The sequence below is a fragment of the Papilio machaon genome, chromosome 25 (genome assembly GCF_912999745.1).
Source record: "Papilio machaon chromosome 25, ilPapMach1.1, whole genome shotgun sequence".
Taxonomy (NCBI): domain Eukaryota; kingdom Metazoa; phylum Arthropoda; class Insecta; order Lepidoptera; family Papilionidae; genus Papilio; species Papilio machaon.
Genome location: NC_060010.1, coordinates 1,535,556 through 1,558,608, shown reverse-complemented (window position 1 = coordinate 1,558,608; position 23,053 = coordinate 1,535,556). Strand labels below are relative to the sequence as shown.

The 23,053-nt window shown below is 33.8% G+C and overlaps 1 protein-coding gene across 2 annotated transcripts in view; it reads left to right on the top strand.

Annotated features, from left to right (window-relative positions):
- The window catches only part of LOC106713265 (pikachurin), a 115,338-nt gene that overhangs the window by 75,681 nt on the left and 16,604 nt on the right, over positions 1–23,053 (top strand). For both annotated transcript variants that reach the window (XM_045684240.1, XM_045684241.1), the window contains 2 exons: positions 527–638; positions 16,851–17,052. In XM_045684240.1, the coding sequence (XP_045540196.1) occupies positions 527–638; positions 16,851–17,052 (314 nt within the window). The remainder of the gene's footprint in view (positions 1–526; positions 639–16,850; positions 17,053–23,053) is intronic.

Below are 23,053 nucleotides of genomic sequence, written 5' to 3'. Positions count from 1 at the left end.
ATTTATATACGAGAAAGGAGAAAATTAGCAGTGAGACTGGAAGTATTATGAGGTTGTATAAATTTAAAACCTTAACAAAGCATCCAAAATTCGTTTATACGTTGTTAATATAATTATATTAAAACTATATACATATTAATAATAATTATATCCTTACATTCTAATTACTACATTACGTTAGTCACTCGTCAATTCAGTTCAGTTATAACAAAATTATTAATGAAATGGGAAACGAAATGTTTTTAAAAGCCAAATATGAGGTATCGTTATACAGAAAATTAAATTTTACACGTGGGAATACTTGAATATCAATTACCTCTTGAGGTTAAATTTCATAGGGAATAGATGAATGTCTTGGAAAGATCTCTTGGTTACTAACGTGCAGTCATAAAAAATCTCTATATTACTGTTCTATTTTTAGTGTTAAAACAATGACATACCTTTTACAAGTTTTGTATATTTTTCGGCAGTGAGAACTCTCTGAGACAGACAGACAGATTCTGAACTTATACGTTTGATTTGTTAGGTACCAGATGCGACAGTGGCGCCGCCGTGGACCGCTGCGGTTGAAAGCTGCGACTGCGACTCCTGTAATAGCGCACGATGCTCCTGCCCACTCAGTAACAAATGTAAATCAGGTCAGTGAATTATTAGGAAGGAAAATCTTTGTATAAGAAGAGTTGCCTTAAAGTCAGGAAAACGCAGGAATCTAGTGTATGTTTGCTGCCGATTTTAGTCTCTCTATTCTTAATCATAACATCTTTCACGCTATCTATTAATCTCTTCTTAAGCCTTATATTTTTTTAATAGTACTAATGACGTGCTATACCTTTCGAATAAAAAAAGAATTATGGAAATCGGACAATCAGGAGCGGAGTTACGAAGTAACAAAAAAAACGTACAGACTAATTGAGAACCTCCTCCTTTTTGAAGTCGGTTAAATATAATATATGGTAATACAAAATAGCAAATCAGCAAAACAATTGACGTTAATTACCACGATAAAGTTATTTTGAATGACCAATCAATGTTTCTCTTTCAATCTTACTATTTTACTATTTACTAATATTATAAATGCGAGAGTTAGTAATTAGAGTTAGAATTAGTTTAATTTAGTTTAGATGGATTGATGAATGGATGTATGTTTTAAGGTATCTCCGGAATAGCTGAACGTCTCTTGATGACATTTGGCATAGATGTAAAACATAGTCAGGAAGGACACAAAGAGTACTTATTATGTTTTTTTTAATTAGAAACACGGGCTAAAGCTAGTTTTTAAATATTTAAAACCAATGTTCCCAGCAAAATATCATACAAAACAAAATACTGCGTTTTTTTTTAAAATTAACACCAAAATTCACACGACAGTAACAGTAACAAGAAAAAAATTGTTCACAATTTAAATAGCTCTATATTTCAGAGCAATATCCTCTCTAAGCCTTTAGTTAGGAATGAATTCAGCGTGAATTTTGTGTGTAGATTTTTTGTGGGCCCAAAACTTCACCGTACTCTATACAACTGTCAACGCCAGTTGTACGCTTTTTGTATTGGAATACATTTTAATGTATACTCGCGTATGAAAGTGTTGTGGTATTTTGATAATATAAATTTTTATTTCTTGGATTATTTATTGTACACTTATGTGCGAAAGTGCAAATGTTATTTGCAAATTTTAATCCACTTTACATACATATCTAATATATAAAATTCTCGTGCCGCGGTGTTTGTGGTTAAACTCCTTCGAAACGGCTTGACCGATTCTCATGAAATTCTGTGAGCATATTGAGGTCTGAGAATCGGACAACATCTATTTTTCATACCCCTTTTAAGTTTTTTTTAACTGCGCGTGGACCGAGTCGCGGGCGACCGCTAGTTCTGCTATAATTATTCACAACTAGCGGTTACCCTCAACTTCACAGAATTAAAAATAAGTAGTCTTTAATGTGTTCGTTTAGTGCATCCCTTTAAAGTCCCATCGAAATCGGTCCAACCGTTTCGGAGATTACCCAGAACAAAAGAGACAAGATTTTTTTGAAAGACAGATTTTTTTAAATTGTTTATTCGTTGTCAGCAAGTAAATATGTCACTATGTTTAGTTACTGTAATACTATTTATAATATCATTATGATTTAAAAATGATGTAACATGAAACTGAGAGTATTTATATCTATACTAGCTTTTACCCGCGACTCCGTCCGCGCGGAATAAAAAATAGAAAACGGGGTAAAAATTATCCTATGTCCTTTTCCTGGTTCTAAGCTACCTGCCCACCAATTTTCAGTCAGCCGTTCTTGAGTTATAAATGGTGTAACTAACACGACTTTCTTTTATATATATAGATTTGACAATGGAAATTCAAGTTAATAATGTATTTTTTTTTATTATTTTCACAAATTTGTTCAAGGTGACTCAATTTTGATAACAACATCCCTTAAATTATTTTTGTCGTTCCTCAGTTACACTAAGTTAAGACAAGATGTCCGATTGGCCGAAACTTTATTCCCACGGCCGCAAATAATTGCCTTTGCCGTTTCAACTTTTATCGATATTCCTCTGGAAGGTTCGAATCCATTAAGTTAATGGAACCTTTATTGGCACTGAAGTGTAAATGAGTCGACCATTTCGACGAATTGTATGAAAATTACACAGTCTTTTCGCGTTTTGTGGTTTTGCAATTGTTTAATTTATTTTGATGTTATATTTTAGTTGATCTATCGCTGTACTCATAGTCATTAAGTAATCGCTAAGGAAGGCACGTAGTGTAAATTAACTGACTTGCCTTCTAATAAGTTCAAATTACCAACATAATAGCAGAGTAGAAGCCGAAGGATAACCAACATAACTTGGCATGTGAGAACAAACGTACTCTAATGCCCGACGTGCAAACTCCAGTTTTGAATAATATAAAAAGAAATGCATGTAGATTTGAATAAACAAACTTGCAACTTTTTAAAACTATTTTAAAACTCCAATCACATCTTCATTCAGGAATCATCCCAACGGAGGAATAGATCTACGAACTCTCAGCATTCGACTTATATAATACCAACGTTCCGGGATTAGAAATTCGATTGGATCTAATTTTAACTAGCTCTTTCCTCTTTCAACTTTATTTCCTCTAATGTATTTATAATATATCGAAATCTTTCTAATTTTTGTTCCAGTTGCAGTAAAGATGTTGGTGTTTCTAATAAAATTGGATACATCAATTTTATTTACAATATTATCTTTTAATTTACCACAGATTAATAAAAATCTAGATATGTTTGCTTTCCATATTGTTCTAAAAAAAACTCTACAGATTTCGGTAATACTTTGCTAGGATATTTGGCCAATAAAGTTATAACGTGTAATAAGATTCAATCTCCCTGTCCTTGTCCCATTCTCGTAGGGTCTATGAGAATGCAAATGAATACAAAATTATTACATATTAGCGGTCGCCCACGATTTAATCAGCACTAAAAAAGTAGCCTATATGTTCACGTGCATCAGCTACCGTCCTGTCAATATCGGTTTAGCAGTTCCGGAGATTACCAGGAATAATCGCGTCCTTGCGAAGAGTTATACAGACGGACAATTTTTTTATAAGCTACGCAAATACATCATGTATACGAAATACATCTTATTTCAATATTACATATAGATACTACAATTTTATGATTATCTAGTATATAAAATTCTCGTGTCACTGTTTTCGTTCCCATACTCCTCCGAAACGGCTTGACCGATTCTCATGAAATTTTGTGAGCATATTCAGTAGGTCTGAGAATCGGCCAACATCTATTTTTCATTTTTTTTTAACTGCGCGCGGACGGAGTCGCGGGCGACAGCTAGTGTATGTATAGATTCCTCTCAAGATTCACATTTCATGTTCTCCGGCTCTGGCTACTCTTTCCTACAGTGTCATGGGATACCACGTAATCTATTAAACTGAAAACTATTCCATTATAAAAGTAATAGACAACTTTTTGATTGTATTGAATCAGTATTCGTAGAACTGAAGTTATATAAAATGCACGAACGCCGTTTGAATTTATTCGAAGGCGAACCTTCTATCGCTTTCGATATTTCATTGAAACTAGTTCTTGGTAACATTTTTGTTGAATTCAGAATACTGTGTAAGGAATACGTGCACAGTTTTATAAATATAAGTACACTTTGCTTCATTACTTCTAGTATAGAATCTTGCTATAACAATAACTTAATTAACAACTTTTGTTTGATTGACCATTCTAGGAATCTTTGATTTAAAAAAAAACTGCCTAAGGCTCTAATGGATAGTTCTATCTATTGGCTGCATTTAAAACATTTTTTTAAGTAAATAAACTATGACTTTACGTAAAATGCTTTATTATTTAGAACATATTCGAAAAATTGCTTTTGCTTTTAGCGTGGGCTAATACTCCACACTGAAGATAGGCGTTAAGTGGAAGTAATTCCGCATTTCGTCTAATAAGTATGCGTCCCGCAAGCCTAATTTTATTTCCCTACCCAAATGTTCTTAATAGTAGGCAACGCATCTGCAACTGTGGATGTCTATGGCAGTGGTAACTTCCCTATTGCAGCGAGTTCAGGTGGCCTCTTGCCTTATAATATAAAAAATAATAATAATAATAATGTAAAATTTCATACACATTTACACCAATGCTATAAAATGACAGAGAAATAGTAAGAATTGTAACTTATAACGATTTTGTTCATAATATTCCCAATCTGAATATCGATTTTAATATTAAAGAGGGATTCAAAGTGAGTGATAAGATGCGGCAGACAAAGAGGCATCCAATAAATAACAAATAAGTACACGACATTTAACTTTCTCTTTCATATTCAATATCGTGCATTGTATGATGATTCAGAAAATAATGGCAAAGGTCTATCAACCTTATAATCTTTGTATTAAGGAGTATTTTTTATTAGCATATTTTCTATTGTCGAAACATCTGTTAAAAACATATTCTTGTCTCAGTTGTTTACGAAAATTAAAGAGATAATAATTTATTTGTTAATTTAATTTAATTGTTGATAATATTAAAGAGATATTAATAAATAATTTATTTGTACATAATCTGCTTTTCAGCAGATTATGTACAAATAAATTAATAAAAGTACTTCTTAATACCGAAGTTACGGACAAATATTTTTAATTACACTAGGAAACCAATAAAACCGATTTATCTAAGACATTCCAGGAAAAAATACCAATCGAATGACATATTATACTTCAAAATATACCATGCTGTTTAGTCTGAAAGAGGTCACAAAGGTCATTTATGCATAGTACTGTCAGCAAAAAAGGCATTCAAAACGATGTCAAAATGCTCCTATTTCCTATTGAATCATTTTCGTCTCTGGCGTAGTTTTGTTCCCTTTACGTTTGAAGTAACTTGCTAGCTAGGACGAGTGATACTTAGCAATTGCACAAATGACTGGATTGTTCTCGAAATGCTGCATTACTGCCATTAAAATTTTGTATGCGATATTGAACTTAATCGTTTAAACTTTAAGGTTCAAAATGAAAATTATCTTTGGAAGATTTATAACCGTGTTAAAGCAAGCTTTAGCTATAATTTTAAAGCTAGCATTAAGAATTAATTAAATCTACATGTAAAAATTCTTTTGATGAATTCAAAATAATTAAAAATTTGCATCATAAATCTTACTAATATTATAAATGCGAAAGTTTAGATCGATGCGTGGTTGGATGGATGTTTGTTTGAAGGTATCTTCAAAACAGCTCAATGGATCTTGATGGAATTCGGCAGAGATGTAGAACATAGTCTGGAAGAACACAAAGGCTCACTTATTAAGTTTTTTTTAATTCCGTGCGGACGGTGTCGCGAGCGAAAGTAGTGAATAAATATCAAAATTCAGTGAATATCTTCCCAATATAATCTTCCTACAAAATAGGTAACTAAAACTTTCCATAATTGCCTATTTAAGGTCGTTGCTAAGCGACTAACCTATCACAATTTAGAAACTAAATGGAACGTTAAGATGTTCCACGAATGGAACATTTAGTGATGTGGAACATACTATATTGTTTAGCTGAATCGATATTTTCCAAATGAGGATACATTCGTATGCGAAATTAAGTCATCAGGTTTAATGAAATTTCTGAAAGAGCTTAACAAAGGTTTAAGTTAGTTACACTATTTATAACTCAAGAACGGCTGAATCGATTTGACTGAAAATTGGTGGGCAGGTAGCTTAGAACCAGGAAAAGGACATAGGATAATTTTTACCCCGTTTTCTAATTTTTTTTCCGCGCGGACGGAGTCGCGGGTAAAAGCTAGTTTTTTATAATAGAGCCAAATTTCTAAACTCTTATGTCTAACTTCTCTTAACCTATTGCTTACTTATTCATTGCTGCAGTCCTTCTAGATATACTAGTCTTTCTAGGTTATCACTAGTTGTTTATTAGTCACACTGTAAGTTTGTTTTTATTTATGTATGTTGGTTTTTATGTATGTAAATAACTTTGTGACGGCCTAGAGCCTTAACGACTGAACCGATTTTGACGAGTCAGGTGTCATTCTATTCGTCATCTTCCTCGGAGTGTTATATTGTATATTACACTAGCTTTTTCCCGCGACTCCGTCCGCGCGAAATAAAAAAGAAAAGAAAACGGGGTAAAAATTATCCTATGTCTGTTTCCTGGTTCTAAGCTACCTGCCCACCAATTTTCAGTCAAATCGATTCAGCCGTTCTTGAGTTATAAATGGTGTAACTAACACAACATTCTTTTATATATAACTAGTCTGGCTATAAATACTGTTACATAAAAACATTTCTTTTTTTCAACTTTTTAATTATTTTTAAATTTGAACACATATATTATTTTAAAAACTTAATTCGTTTCTGCGCCATTTCACATATTTTTTTTGTGTTCATTATCAAATTACAATATGGAATGGGGTATTAAGAAAATAGGATTGCAGTGAAATCGCCTTGCACAAAGTGGGTATGGAGCCATTGATCATATTCCAGACACTTCAAAAGCTTGGTATCAGCTGTATGTTCGTATATCGTACTATCAACAGATACAGCAACACTTCGTCTGTCGAAGACCAGAAAAGATCGGGGCGGCCGCGTGTTATTAGAATTACAAAGGCTGTTAATGCTGTTAAAGCCAGAATTCGTCGAAACCCCATTTGGAAGCAAAAAATCTTATCGCGAGAAATGAAGATTCCCGCTAGGACTCTGTTGCGTATTGTAAAACAAGAGCCGAAGCTCGGTGCTTATCGCCGATATACAGAACATGCCCTAAATCAATCTTTACAATTAAAGAGAATGAATCGATCAGAACGCCTTTTGTCGCGATACGCAGGTGGAGCGCACAGAAATATCCTCTTTACCGATGAAAAAATATCCACGATTGAAGAACACTACAATAAGCAAAATGATAATGTGTACGCTCACAGTTCTAAAGAAGCTGCTCAAGTTGTCGGAAAGGTACAACGTGGTCATCATCCTGCGTCAGTGAAGGTTTGGTGGGGCGTGTCTTATCAAGGAGCCACCAAACTAAATTTTTGTGAAAAAGGAGTGAAAACCTCAGCCAAAGTGTATCAAGATACAGTGTTGGATCATGTAGTGAAACCTCTCAGCAATACACTTTTTAAAAATATACCGTGGACTTTCCCGCAGGACTCTGCACCTGGTCACAAAGCACGAACTACCCAAGCCTGGCTTGAAACCAACGTGCCAGACTTTATAAGAGTTGAAGACTGGCCCTCATCTAGCCCTGACCTCAGCCCTTTAGACTTCAAATTATGGTCAGTTTTAGAGGACATGGCCTGCTCTAAACGACACGGCGACATTGAGTCTCTTAAAAAGTCTTTGGAGCAAGCAGTGGCGAATTTTCCCTCGGAAACAGTGCGTAAATCCATAGATTCGTGGCCAAACAGATTAAAGGCCTGTATAAATGCTAAAGGTGGCCATTTCGAATAGATTTTTTTTTTTGTTTTTTGCTGAGACATTAATAAATATGTAGGTATAAATTTTATTATTATTACATTACTCCATTTAAAAAAAAAATGCATTTTCATTTGTAACAGAACTTATGGCTGGACTAAGTATAGATAGATTAGCACAAAACACATATAGTACGAGTAGACGTAATATACGTATCTATGTTTTAAAATGCAGCCAATAGATGGCGCTTTTAATGGATTAGAGCCTCATACCGGATTTTTTTTTCGTAATCGTATCAAACTTACAATCTTAAATAGCTACGAAATATACATAAGAAATCGTCTTGTTCGAATAAAAAAGCTGTTCTACAATTTAAATTTTCCAGAATAAGTTACAGAATCACTTTCTTAGGCGTGACATTTTCTTTAAAGAAGCGAATGTAAAAGCTTTTCTCAAAGCACTTTGTTCAATGTAGTCTTTGAGGCGGTTTTAACCGGTTGCTTCCGGATATCACTTGATCGCAAAAAGCTTAAAGCCACCTCACAGATTGCTATGGCGTGATGTTTACAATGTTAATAGTTTTTAGTTAAGTAAAAAAACAGATTAAAAAGGCTAAAAAATATTATATAAAAAGTTAAATTTAAAACACAATCACATAATTTGATCGAAAAAAAATAATTGTATTATTTCTTATTACAGTTATTTCGCATATCTTAGCCGATCATATTAAGAGAACCTATCATATGAGATTGGCTAAGAGAGGGACAGTTCCCCTAGAGCAGTGTTTCTCAAAGTGGGCGATAACGCCCCGTTGGGGGCGCTTGAGACCTAGTAGGGGGCGTTAAGGGGCCCAAAAAATGGGGGCCGTTGAAATTAATTAAAGTAATGAAATTGTGGTTTCTAAGTTTTAGGGCTGAATAAAAATTAGGGGGCGCTGAAAAATAATTGATTTTCAAAGGGAGTGGTGAAAGAAATAAGTTTGATAATCACTGCCATAGAGAATCGAAATTTGATAGATATTCCTATAAACTACTACAAAGTACTAAGATGGCTACAATGCCTATTTTAGTTTTCTTAAAAAATAGGACCGCATGTTGATGAGCGTACCTTTGGAACAAAAAAACTACTAGAACCCCCCTAGACGTACTTGTCCAATCATTGGTTTGAATCATCTTTCCTTGTGCGTACTGCAAAGGATTGGTACAAGTTGCCGGCGTCAGTTCTTCCGTCCAAGTGAAGTGGGGGTCTTCAAGAGTAGAGTGAATAGGCATTTATTAAGGTAGCGCGTACCATCTTTGGACCACATCATCACTTCATCAGGTGGGATCGTGTTCAAGCGCTTACTTACTCAATATAAAAAAGAATGTGAAAATACAACCTGATATATACACCAAACTTCAACTAAACTATATAAGAACGTATTGTTTTCTCTTTTTTTTTTCAAAGAGAATGTGAGGGATGGTTTTTTTATACAAACAGTGAAAACTCACCGAGACACTTTACGTTTTTGACAGAAAATCTTTCAAGTGGCAGTGAACTTTGGATCCCTTTGTCTATGTTTTTTCACAAGTCCAGTCGATTCTAACCCATTGTATAGTTTCCCCGCAGATTTTCCAACTCAAATTCGAAATAGCACACGTCGAAGACACTACAAAAGTCTTTGAAGTGATCCTTAACAATTAGAGAGTTAGGTTTTGTTCTGTAACTATTGTTGCCTATTGAAAACCTTATTTGTAATTGAATAGAGTTCATATTTAATTGGCTGTAAGTCGAAATTTTAACAATACTTTAAAAAAGTTGTTGCTTGTTAAAATTTTCCATGAAAAGTTTGCACGAAAGATTTATTCGTTACTGTCGAACTCTTGTGATAATTGCCTATCTTTCTGACGCATAGAGTAAGTGCAATATCTCTACTACTTTTTTCAGGCTGTCTCTGTCTTCTTTTAGTAATCGTCCAGAACTTTCATTGGTTACCTCAAATGTGTTACTCTGTCTAGTTCAATTTCCTATACAAATGTTCTGATTTTCTTTTTAAATATAGCTACATTTGAATAGTACTTCGTTATCGTTTATTGAAATTTATTCCAAACCGATTTCTGTTACCTCAACTTTGCTGTACGGAAACTTTTCACTAAAGCGATGCAATTTCACTTCGCCTGCAGGGACCTTTACACTGAACGACAAACTTTTAAAGTGTTGTGGGATATAAAGAAGTTTTTCTTTTTTATTCTAATACCATTTAAAAACAATATCATGGATAAAGACAAGAAACAATATTTGAAAAACGGATCCTACGTAAAAGGTACTAACTCGTTTTTTTTAGTAATGTGACTTGTAATTATTCTATTCTCTTAAACAAGATCTTTATATTGCACCTCTCAAGTTTTTTTATTTTTTATTTATTTGGAACAACTAACGACTACATAATAGGTATTTATCTATAATATAAATATAACAGATACTGTGTAATTATGTACCTAACATCGTTGTTCACAAATTCAGTCTTAACATACGAGTAGCAAAACTTCCATAATGTTAGCATAGACTAAGAGTGTTGTAAAAAATGGCATGTCTTGCAATACGAATTATTTCTAGGAGCCATAAAATGACTTCATAGTAGATATTTCTTAGTACGTATCTCTAAAACAGCTTAACATATCTCGATGAAATTTGGCACAGATGCAGAACAGTGTAGAAGGCAACTTGTTAAATATTTTAAATTCCGCGCAAACGAAGTCGCGAGCAAAAGCTAGTTCGTTATATTCCTTTTCAGAACATTAGAGACGTCCTCAACACCCTAATATTGTATCCGAATTGAAATGTAAGGAAATGTCGTAATTGGAGGACCATTATAATTTGAAACGCTTGTAAAGTGTTACATCATTACAGTGTTACAGACTAATGACTGTTCACTACCCTTTTGAATTAAACTCACGACTCTATCTTGTCTCTATTTTGAGTCGCAGAGGAAATTTTCTTAGGTTTCCACACTTGAAAATGTAATCAACTAGGATCATTTTCTTGTAATAATTTCAATGAATTTATTCAAAAATTAAAGTTTGCATTAAATAATGATAAAGTCTGAAGTAAAGTAGCGTTAACTGTACAGTTTGACTGCACAATTAAAATGATAGGTGTGTAGATTTAAATATCAGTTAAAATTTTGCCTACACACCTAAGTTTAAATTGTACAGTTTGACTATTTAGTGCAGGTATAACTGCACCGTTTGTTGCATTTAAAACTCTGTTAATGTCTACATTTAATCAACATCTAGTTAGAACCCACATTACTTTGTTGAAATAATTTAAACATCTTTTAAATTAATGCCTTCACATTTATTAATAAACATATCGTATCTCCAACCAACGAAAAAACCAACGATTATCCCAGTTGTATCCAGTATCAGGGTACATATGTGTGTGGAACCCTAACAAATAATGTTACAAGTAAATTGCACCTCTAAAACATTATTCACTGACTTTCCTTCCCCTCTTTTATTACGGGGTTATACATCAATGCCTCGATGTAATACAATTGATTCCTGCTCGCTTTTGATATTGGTTAGGGTTGTCAAAAAATCTGGAGAAATAAAAATAAAATCCGAAGTAAGTAAAAGTTATTTTAACCGTCCCCAAATATGGGTAATAACAGTTCGAAGAATATTTCTCACCACGTACTAATGTTTCTTACGAATTCTACCAATGCTGGAATTCTATTCCCATATTAATCTTAGCCTAAATATATAATATGTTTTTTTTTTCGTTTTAGTTTTGCCGATTAATTGTTACTTTAGCAGTCCGTTAGCGTAGATTTTTCTAATTAAATATTTTACTTTGTCTATACAAATTAAAAAAAAATATAAACACTGAAAGAATTTATGAATCAATTCAGTTGTTTAGGAACCTATATAATACTAGCTGTCGCCCGCGACTCCGTCCGCGCGCAGTTAAAAAAAAACTTAATAGCGATATGAATTTTTTATGTTGTTAAAATGTAGCTTATATGACACGTTCGTAGATTTACCATAGCAGCGCCATCTATTGATTACTTACTCAACCCAGTCGAAAGGTATCGACATCTGTTAGAATCATTTGGAGTTAACAGATAATTGTGACTGTCAAATAATAACAGACAAATAATTAGCAATAAATTAAAATTGCGACTATAATTTGAGATTTAAACTATTCTATCTCTCAAGTTGGATCGAACTGCACATGGTGTGCGAATTTTATTATAATCAGTTAAGTAGTTTAGGAGTCCATTGAGGACAAACATTGTGACACGAGATTTATATATATATTAAGATTGCAAACAAACAAACAAATATTTTCATGTTATAATTATTAGTATAGACTAAACTGTGCCGACATCAGACTAACTGTACGTGAGTGTAACTGTTTTAAATTATCTTTTTATTATTTTAAAATATTCAATTTTGAATGTTTGAGAGAACATTGTACGACAATGTTGTAAAAGTGTATAAAATATATAAATCCCTTTATACTCTTCCGGATCGTGTCCTTTGGGTGTTTTCAATCAGGAACCCTTCGATTCGCTTAATACAATACAAGTGCCTTACATTTCTGATCTACCTGATACTACTTAGGGTTGTCAATGAAGTTTTCTAGTAAATTCAATATAGTTTTTTTTTAATTTTGTTGAATTTATATAAGGATGTTTTTAAGCCAGAAAATCTTTGCATTAGCGGTAGTTACGTTCCGTTAATGTGCCAAGAATAACTAAAACGCTATTAAATATTTAATTTTGCGATGAACACGAATTTGCTTACAATATTTTTGCCCGCGATTTACAATAAGCAATTTCAAAGATTTACAATTGTTTAAATATAAGTTAAATGCAAAACAATAAAATCAAATACTTTCCAATGAATATAATTTTTGTATCGACAAATCAAATATAATGAGGTGACAAAGCTTTACACATTATGTAACACGTCTCACAATCTTCGCCGTGGCAACTGGCGACGTGATTCGCATTAAGTATTTACTACATAATGAGAGCTTGTATATATATGTTCTAAATTAATTTACATAACATATTAATTGTAGATAATTAGAACTTCGAATTACAATTATCTAAACATGCTTTGTTTTAAATTTAGACATATTGTTACTTATCACATTTTATAAATGCTAAATTTTGGATGGATATTTGTGACTAGTTATCTCCAGAACGGTTCAACGGATGTAAATGTAATTTGGAACAAAGATAGATTACAGCCTGAAATAAGCTATGGTCAACTTACTAACTCAGTTTTTTTTTATTTCACATGGACAAAGTCTATGATAGCTTATTTACTTATCTTGACAACCCTATAAAATGGTAAAACAAAGCTAAATTAATAAATAAATTAAATGTTTCTCGTCTGTAACCTGACACTTATCTTTACGACACAAACTTTGTCATTTAACTTAAGTACAATTTGTAACACATATGTTACGTAACTTGAATCACAACTTGTGTTTACTTAGCCGCTTAAGTAAACATTCTCGTGACACAGATGAGTGGCTAATGAACGTATTACTAATTACATTTAACCTATTTCTGTATTTCTGTTTAAAATTTTCAAAGGATATTTTGACACGTATTTCTAAGGATTATCCTTGAGATATATTACTATGTAAATGAAGTCAGCTTAAAATTAAGGAATTTTGTTTTAGTAAGGAATGTGTTACGTTTTAGTGAAATAAATTATTGTTAATATTTTCCACAAAATTTTATTAACACATTAAGAGATATTGTAAAAAAAAGTTATTGATAAATACAATCTTAATAAATGGGGGGACACAACTTGAATTGTGAGACAATAAATATGAGGAATATTAGAATCCAAGTAAATTATTTTTTTTATCAAAGGTACTTATTATTCATACATCTTCTATAAATACAGGGTGATTCTTATATCATTAACTTGGTCAACAAAATATTTTACAGAATAACCCTTAACAACTTTTTATGTGTATTTTTAATCACTCTTTTTTTATGATTTATTTAATAAACAAGGTTAATTCTAAAACATATCTTTATATTATCTTACTAATATAGTAAATGTGAATGTTTGGACGTACGGACGGACGCTGATGAAATTTTACATAGATGTAGAACATAGTTTGGAAGAACACATAGACCACTTATTATGTTTTTTTTTAATTCCGTGCGGATGAAATCGTGGGGGGCAGTTATTATAATAATTTAAAATACAGACATATTTCCTTTAAACTTAAATCTATTCTAAGATATCACATACAACTATACATATATACCGGTGTTATATGTACATTTGATTTCCTTCCTTGTGAAACTCCATCAATTCGCTCCCCGCCGCTGCCGTAGCGATGGCCTCTCGATCTCACTTAACATAATTCAAGTACCTTGCATTCTTACGGAAGTCGATTTAGGGCTGCAACGACTGATAGTTATGTACCATTTTGAATTCGTACCAGTGCAGTTTGAAAACAACATTAGTCAGTCGAATTTGGTATCATGGTTTAATTTTTATACGGTTAGAAGCTTATTTAAAATACGCTGTTTTCTATTTTTTTAAGTAAGAAAATTTATAATTTAAGCCATGGTTCTAATATAAAAAAATTGAACCTTGTATACTTTATGATGTTTTAGTTAAAAAAAAAACACAGTAAACAGTGTTCATATTTCCGTGCCAAATTTTATTTTTAAGAGTATAATTTATAAACAGTGACAACCCTAAGCTTTCAAACGGCAATAGAAAAGCCGCGGCAACTCTACTTTCCGTAGAGGCCTCTAGAGGCTCACTTCGATAGTTCCGTGTCTACGAACTTACAAGTTTAGGGTTATCGTACAATCACAATAGTACAATTGTACGCAATAGAAACGTTAACGTTAACTTTTATGATTATAGTTTATAATGTATACTTTGTTGTTGTAGAGGTAGTTTAATTTTAATTGTAAGAGAGGAACTACGCAAAGAAAATTAAGAAAAGTTTAAAAAAATAATTTGATTATACACATCAATCTGAAAAAAAATGTAAACCAAGGCATTATTGATATTGTTTCGTTATGGCTTATAGACAGGGTTGCAAGTGTGAAAGGAAGAGATGCTTAAGAGACATCCGCGTAATCGCGCAGTCAAATAGCAAATGTCAACAAAAGAAGACAATTTGTCGTTTACTGTCTTATTTGTGGCTCCACTTTTTGTCGCCTGTAAATAAATCTAATATATAGAATTCTCGTGTCACAGTTTTCGTTCCCGTACTCCTCCGAAACGGCTTGATCGATTCTCATGAAATTTTGTGAGCATATTCAGTAGGTCTGAGAATCGGCCAACATCTATTTTTCATTTTTTTTAACTGCGCGCGGACATAGTCGCGGGCGACAGCTAGTATGTTATATTTTTTTACTTGTTTGCAAACCACTTAACAAAAAAAACCTGAGCTACATTTTCATAAAATAATATTTCTGATAAAGGTTTAAACATTAAAACTGCTATTTGAATGACACTGGATTGTTTAGTTCAGCCATAATACTTTTTATCAAAATTATGTAAAGCCATTTACTCCGTTAACTTTAAACAATTGCTAATATTAACCCGTATATTGTATTGAAATTAATCGACTAACTGTTGATTTCTGAGACAAAAAACTTTGTATAAAACATATTGTCATCCCTGTCATTATCTTTGACAACAAAGAGATAGCAATATGTTTTAAACGGAGATTTTGAACTCAGAAACCCACGGCAAGAAGCATAGCTTACTCAGATTTTTTTTTTTTTATATCATAAGGTAGCAAACGAGCAAACGGCCACCTGGATTCGCCGAAAGAGCGAGGCGACCGTTGTCCATAGACATCCGCAAATGCAGATGCGTTGCCTACCTTTAATAAACGAAGAACGGGAACGCACAGAAAGAGAATATTTCTCCTTCCTATGCGTCCCCTCTTCCGCCAAATCCACTTCCCCTTCCCATCCTTTCCTAATAAGAAAAGGGTGGGAAGAGAAAGAGGACTAAAATTAGGCCTCCGGTACCACACTCACCAGACTGTACGCGGAATTGCTTCCACTTGACGCCTGTCTTCTGTGTGGTCGTGGTATTGCACCGGTCGACCCGGCCAATTCGTGCACTCAACAAATATTGTTGTTGCGGGATCTACCACTGTTAAAAATTATTGCTACGTGCCAAGGAATTACAAATCCACAGTACATCATTTGTCTCTTTAATCCCTCGCATAATAAATTACACGACGACATCCCACTCGATAAATCCGCATCAAGCATGCTAAGCTTATATAAGAGACGTGAGTTTACGCTACGAAACATCTATTATAATGTCACGTTTTCTTGAGAGTGAGTGATAATCATACTTTTAGATTTAATTAAATGTTACTAAATCTGAAGCTTCCTCTTCAATTCCTTTCAATTCTTCTATATTTGTTTATACATGTCCGTACTCTATCTAAGAGAAAGTTATTCCAACTATTTCTTCTGCAGATAGCAAATAGTAAATCTGTGAACGTACCAACTGGTTACTTCGTACAGTTACGCGTAATGCAAGAGTCAAGCAGCCAAAAAATGTACTCTCTGACTAACACTGACGATTCCAAAATCCATTATTTACTATTAACCGAATTCAAGAAGGAAAAGTTTCGCATAGAGTCTTTAAGTTTTCATGTGTAGTTGCTCTGCTCCTGGTGGACCGATTTTGATGATTTTTTTAATTAAAAATTTAGTACTAGTCACATATACTCTCACGTTAAATTAAAAACTTACGTGTAGAGTGATTAAGGGTTTGATTAAGCCTCAGGGTCAAGATGTAAAAAAAACAATTTCTGACACACACATCCATATTTCGAATATCGACTTTTAAGCGTTGAATTTGTATAGAGCACGCCATCTGGTGGTTATAAGTGTACTAGTATATTAACACTACATTCTTCTCCAGATATAAAGATCTCAACGCCACGTTTCTCCGGCACGTCGTGGGTGGCGCTGCACGCATTGCGAGGCGCGTACAAGCGCGTGCGATTACGACTGCGCGTGCGGCCGGAACGCGCGCGCGGTGTACTTCTCCTCACCGGCGAACACGACGACCTTTCAGGAGACTATCTGGCACTACTGCTGAGGAATGGACATCTGGAACTGAGGTAAAGTTGCCGGGAAGATACCACCGATACACCGGTACAGTATGCAATTCATGTTCTCTTTCCAAAAATCCATCCATATTTTCCTCGATTTTCTACTTCTGTAGCCAGCCACATTCAATCTCATTACTTTCTTGTTTATGTGATCATTGTCTTTCTGCAATATCTTGTCTATACCACGCTAACCTTTAGCTTCTCAATTTTTCCATCAATGGCGCTACTTTTACCTTACTTTTAAACTTTAATTGTGCAAGTGTTGTAATTATCATACTTGAAATTGAATTCTTTCATTTACATATCGCAATATTTACGATATCAATTTTATTGACAAATATTAAAAGAAATACGAAGTGACTTGAGAGTCAACATTAGAGTGTACTCGACATTCCGTGCTTGCTTCCCTTTGTGCAATTCAATTTGCGAAACTTTTCTTTGCTTGCAGACAACTCTTTGCTTTCTTTCCTTTTAGTTTACACGGTAGCGTTTAGCATTGAAGTGAAGACAAACTTTACAATTAGAAAAGAAACCATTGTGTTGTTAACAAATGAAATCTGATTAATGAGAATTCGTACTTATGTAATACATGCTCTTGAAGTTTGCAATAGTAATACATATTTGTACTATTGCTCAACGTATTTTACTTGATTAGAGAAAACAAAACTATATTTTTGAGATACATCATCATCAGCTCACTATACATTCCCACTGAGGGGCTCGGAGCCTACCCTAAGTTAGGGGCGACTAGGCCATAGTCAACCACAGCCCAGTGCGAGTTGACTTCGAGAACGTCGGATAAATGTACATATGTAAATCTAAAAACACATTGGTACATGGCGGGATTCGAACCCAGGACCTTGCAGATTGCAAGTCAAGTGCTTAAGCCCTGAGCCGCCGTCGCTCTATTTTTTATACTATAAGCTTGCAAACGAGCAAGCAGCCACCTGAATTCGCTGAAAAAGCGTAGCTACCTTGAATTAATAGAAGAGGGAACAGAAAGAGATTATTTACCTTTCATATATTTAAAATTATGTTTTGTGCTTCTTTTTATTTCGTGCGATTTAGGTTTCATTTATATATATGACATTTTGTGTAACTTATTCTGTTAATGCTTCTTGAACATACAATTTATGTACCTACTTAATAAATAGATATATAAATAGTTTTCACATTTCATATAACATAAGTAAATAATGTTTAATATACGAAATGTTTCCAACAAAATAAAACATTGCAAAGCAAACGGAGCTCGTTTAAATTGCACAAAGCGACACTTACGGTGACACATATAAAAGGAATCGGAACCATCTAGTGAGCGTTTATTTGTTAAAACAAACGTTATCTAAAGAAACAAGATTTCATTGTTCATTTTTTTAATGTAGATTTAAAATAAAGTAAAATATGAAATAGTAATATGCTCTCAATTCACATTAACTATGAATATATTTATTTTTTCTGTTTTATTTTTGGTCTAGTTTCTAACATCTTTATGGAATTTGATTTGATTGTTTGTTTGTACTGGTTTAACTCAAATTTCAGAATCGATTTTAATAATAACAAACAGCACTTATGACAAGTTTTTTATATCACAAAGTGGCAAACGGGCAAGCGAACACCTGAATTCGCCGAAAAAGAGAAGCGACCGCTGCTCATAGACATCTGCGATTGCAGATGCTTTGCTTTCCTTTAATCAACGGAGATGGGAATGCATAGAACGAGGATGTTTCACTTTCCTGTGCATCCTTTCCTCCGCCAAACCCACTTACCAACCCCAAAATTTCCTTATAAGAAAAACTTGGGAAGGAACCGTGGATTAAAATTTCGCCTCCGGGAAACGCACACACACCAAACGAAACGCGGAATTGTTTCCGCTTCACGCCTGTCTTCTGTGTGCACCCAACAAATATTGTTGTTGCAGTATCTACCACTGTCATTTGATTTATATTCTTTCCTAGTGTTAAAATAACTGCTTTTTTTAATTAATTCCTAGTTATTCTAACCTAAGCTGAGCACAGACGGATTTCAAATTATATAAGTCTCTCGTAATATATTTATAATGTAATTTTAAAGTACATTTTAGTACAGCTTATCTTGCGCCCACACAGCGCATGCAGTAATTAACTGGCAACAATAAGCTCCCACTGGCTTTGCATTGATTAAATATTGTGCTACATCCTGCTATCTATACTGCATACTAGTACAATTATAGTTATTTTGAACATTTTGTTACTTGTATACTTTAAATATATTTGAATGAACTTTGGGGCAAATGGTGAATAACGAATTTTAAATTTCAAGTAAAAAAAATTGCTTATTTTGTCAAATTATTTGCGACTTTATTTGACACTTTTGTCAATAATTGAACACTTTAATGAATAACTTTGACTAATTTGATCGTTTATTAGGCGCTTTAAAAGATAAGGAATCCAAAAGATTTCGGCGAAGAAATTTCTTTGTAGCGTCAAAGTTCCTGAAACTAATATCTAACTACTTAGTAACTTAGTATTAAAAATACTAACCTATATGTAATCCTTGACATTATTCTATGAAGAGGATATAATATTGAAGGCTTAGGTATATTTTCCAGTAATTATTTAATCCACTACACTCTAGTACAAGTACTTCTCTTTGCGGAATTAATTAACTATCCGACGTAGGCTCTGTACTTAGGGTTGTCAACTACAAACCGACATAATTTAAAATTTTGAATTCACATTTCGATGGGTCCTATGTATAAGGGCCAAAGTAACAAATTGGTAATTTTTACTTTTTTAATTTTAAAAGCAACGTCTTAGTATAGTTAACAACATGCACTTAACACAAACACATTTACCATCGGTGTTCGTATCAACAACCATGGCTAGAGCAAAGCCTGCGCATAGTACCAGAAGATTGCACAGCAACGATAAAAATATGTAGAGCATACGTGATATGTAGCAGGAAGTCTAAAAGATTGGGGCGCACGTAACACACACACACCTATGTAGATCGTGTAAATACTCATACTTGGTCAGGCATCTAAGAACATAATATATATAGCGAAATACATATCAAATAAACCTCTTCCGTTTACCAGTATTAGGTGGTTTTATTTCCCCGTGCTCCGCATTGGGGGTGCACCGTTGATTATTGCCGGTGCACCTCTCGTGCGAGTCGTTCTGTATATCCGCAGTCAGTCTCCTACCCGGGGCTGATTTAGGATGTACAACCGGTAAATGTGTGTTTTTGCTGAAGTAAAAGAACCTATACGTCATTTTCTTCTATATGGTTGAAACTTTGAGAGCCCCTCCTGAAAAGTTATCAATTTGCATATTGGCCCTTATTCGTAGGAGGCATCGATTTATCGGATGACGTCATTACAAGCGTCGGTGGCTCAGGGGTTAAACACTTGTCTTGCAATCTGCAGGTCCCGGGTTCGAATCCCGCCATGTACCAATGTGTTTTTCGATTTTCATATCTGAGAATAAATTCAATGATATGTGTGAAGTCAACCAACCCGCACCGGGCCAGCGTGGTTGACTATAGCCTAGTTACCCCTAACTTGGGGTAGGCTCCGAGCCCCTCCGTGGGGACGTATAGTAAGCTGATGATGATGATGTCATTACAAAAGTTTCTAGGAAATCCGTTTATTTGATTTTATTCTAAACTAGCTTTTACCAGCGACTTCGACCGCGCGGAATAAAAAAAATGCACACAAGATAAAAAAGTTCCTATGTCCGTCTCCTAGTTCTAAGCTACCTCCCCATCAATTTTCAGTTAAATCAGTTCGACCGATCTTGAGTTATAAATAGTGTAACTAACACGACTTTCTTTATACATATAGATTCTAAATTCAAAAACAACAAAATGATTGTCATATGTTTCAATTTTTTATGACTTTTGTTGTTTAAAAAACAAAAATACATTTCGTTACTGACTGATTTACAGATTAAAAACACACTGATCTTTTTTGAATTTTGTGTGATTTGTTAATAAATAAATAAATGTACGAGTATATGCGATAACACTTAGTAAAGCTGCGATAAAGTTTCAGACAATTTAGAAAATAGTTCATGTGACAGCCCTATATTATACCATGCATTCTGTAATTTAACAGCATATTGAAGATACTATGCGCAATACAACTCTTCAATTTTGATGTTAACGACAAATTCTATATACAAACTTAACTTTATATATTTTGAGCAAGTATCTATTATTCGATGGCGCAGTTATAAAGTGCTTGAGCGGACCAAACTGTTATCTAAAACCGTCCAGGATCGATATCCGCCATATAACAATGTGTTTTTAAATATTCAAAATTCATGTGTACATTTATCCGACGTTCTTACGGTAAAGGAAAACATATTATCGTGATGTACACATACGAGTACTACATACGAGTATCTGTGAAGAAATTCAAAGATGTGTGCAAAATCAACCAACCAGCAGTGTGCCAGCGTTGACTATGGCCTAGGCACCAGTTAAATAGGGGAGCCCCTAGATAGGGACGTACATATAATGAGCCGATGACGACTTTAAACTCAAGCAATCCTTTAGTGTTTTATATTAAACTAGCTTTTACCCGCGACTCCGTCCGCGCGGTATAAAAAAAAATAGAAAACGGTGTAAAAATTATCCTATGTCCGTTTCCTGGTTCTAAGCTACCTGCCCACCAATTTTCAGTCAAATCGATTCAGCCGTTCTTGAGTTATAAATGGTGTAACTAACACAACTTTCTTTTATATATATAGACTAGCTTTTACCCGCGACTCCGTCCGCGCGGAATAAAAAAATAGAAAACGAGGTAAAAATTATCCTATGTCCGTTTCCTGGTTCTAAGCTACCTGCCCAACAATTTTCAGTCAAATCGATTCAGCCGTTCTTGAGTTATAAATAGTGTAACTAACACGACTTTCTTTTATATATATAGATATGAACAACTCTTAGTGATCAAAATGTCTGTGAGTGTAACAGTTTATCTATATTAATTAATAAAACTGTTTTATTTTAAATAACACAAAGTTAATGGACTATGGTACTAACGAGAACAATTGTACATTAACATTTAAAATGAACGTTAAAACATCATTCAATTACGTAGAAGAACATTTAAATTGTTACTACTCGTTAAATATTCATTTACGCATCAACGAAAACAACGTAATACTGTAAATAAATTAAATACGTTACGGACAATCCTTTTAAAATTTATTGTAATTTTAACATCGTTTACCTACATTTAAGTTTACATTTTGACGCAGTCGCACACTTTCTCGCAAAAAGTTCACACATGTTCACAAACGTTCAACCAGTAATGGACACTGATATTATAATTTTATATATTGTACTGTATCTTATCTATATATATAAAAGAAAGTCGTGTTAGTTACACTATTTATAACTCAAGAACGGCTGAATCGATTTGGCTGAAAATTGGTGGGCAGGTAGCTTAGAACCAGGAAACGGACATAGGATAATTTTTACTCCGTTTTCTATTTTTTATTCCGCGCGGACGGAGTCGCAGGTAAAAGCTAGTATTATATAAAATAAATTCGTGTTAGTTACACTATTTATAACTCAAGAGAGCAAGGGATTGCGATATTCTTCTCGCTTATGGAGGTCGCCCGTCGGGATCGTAATCTAACAGAGGTTTCTTGCTAATCTAAGTTCAACTGTAAATGAATAAATAATACCGTCATCCCTCTCATTCTCTTTAAAAAATAGAGACATCAATATAATATTTTATGCGGTAGTGGAATTTCATTTTGTAACATAATTTATTTATTTATTAAGAGCAACCGAATCCAACGTGCAAGTGTAGATGAACGTGGCAGAGATGAGGGAAATGTACCAGGGCCGCGTCACATGTACAGTCGAACCTGGATAAGCGAGAGTTTTCTCGCTTATAGAGGTTTCTCTCTAACGCGAGATTCTCGTGGTATTGACGCTTATGACGGTAGTCTATTGGGGCCAGACAATGACTCGCTTGCAGAGGTTTATCGCTTATCCAGGTTCTAGTGTATCT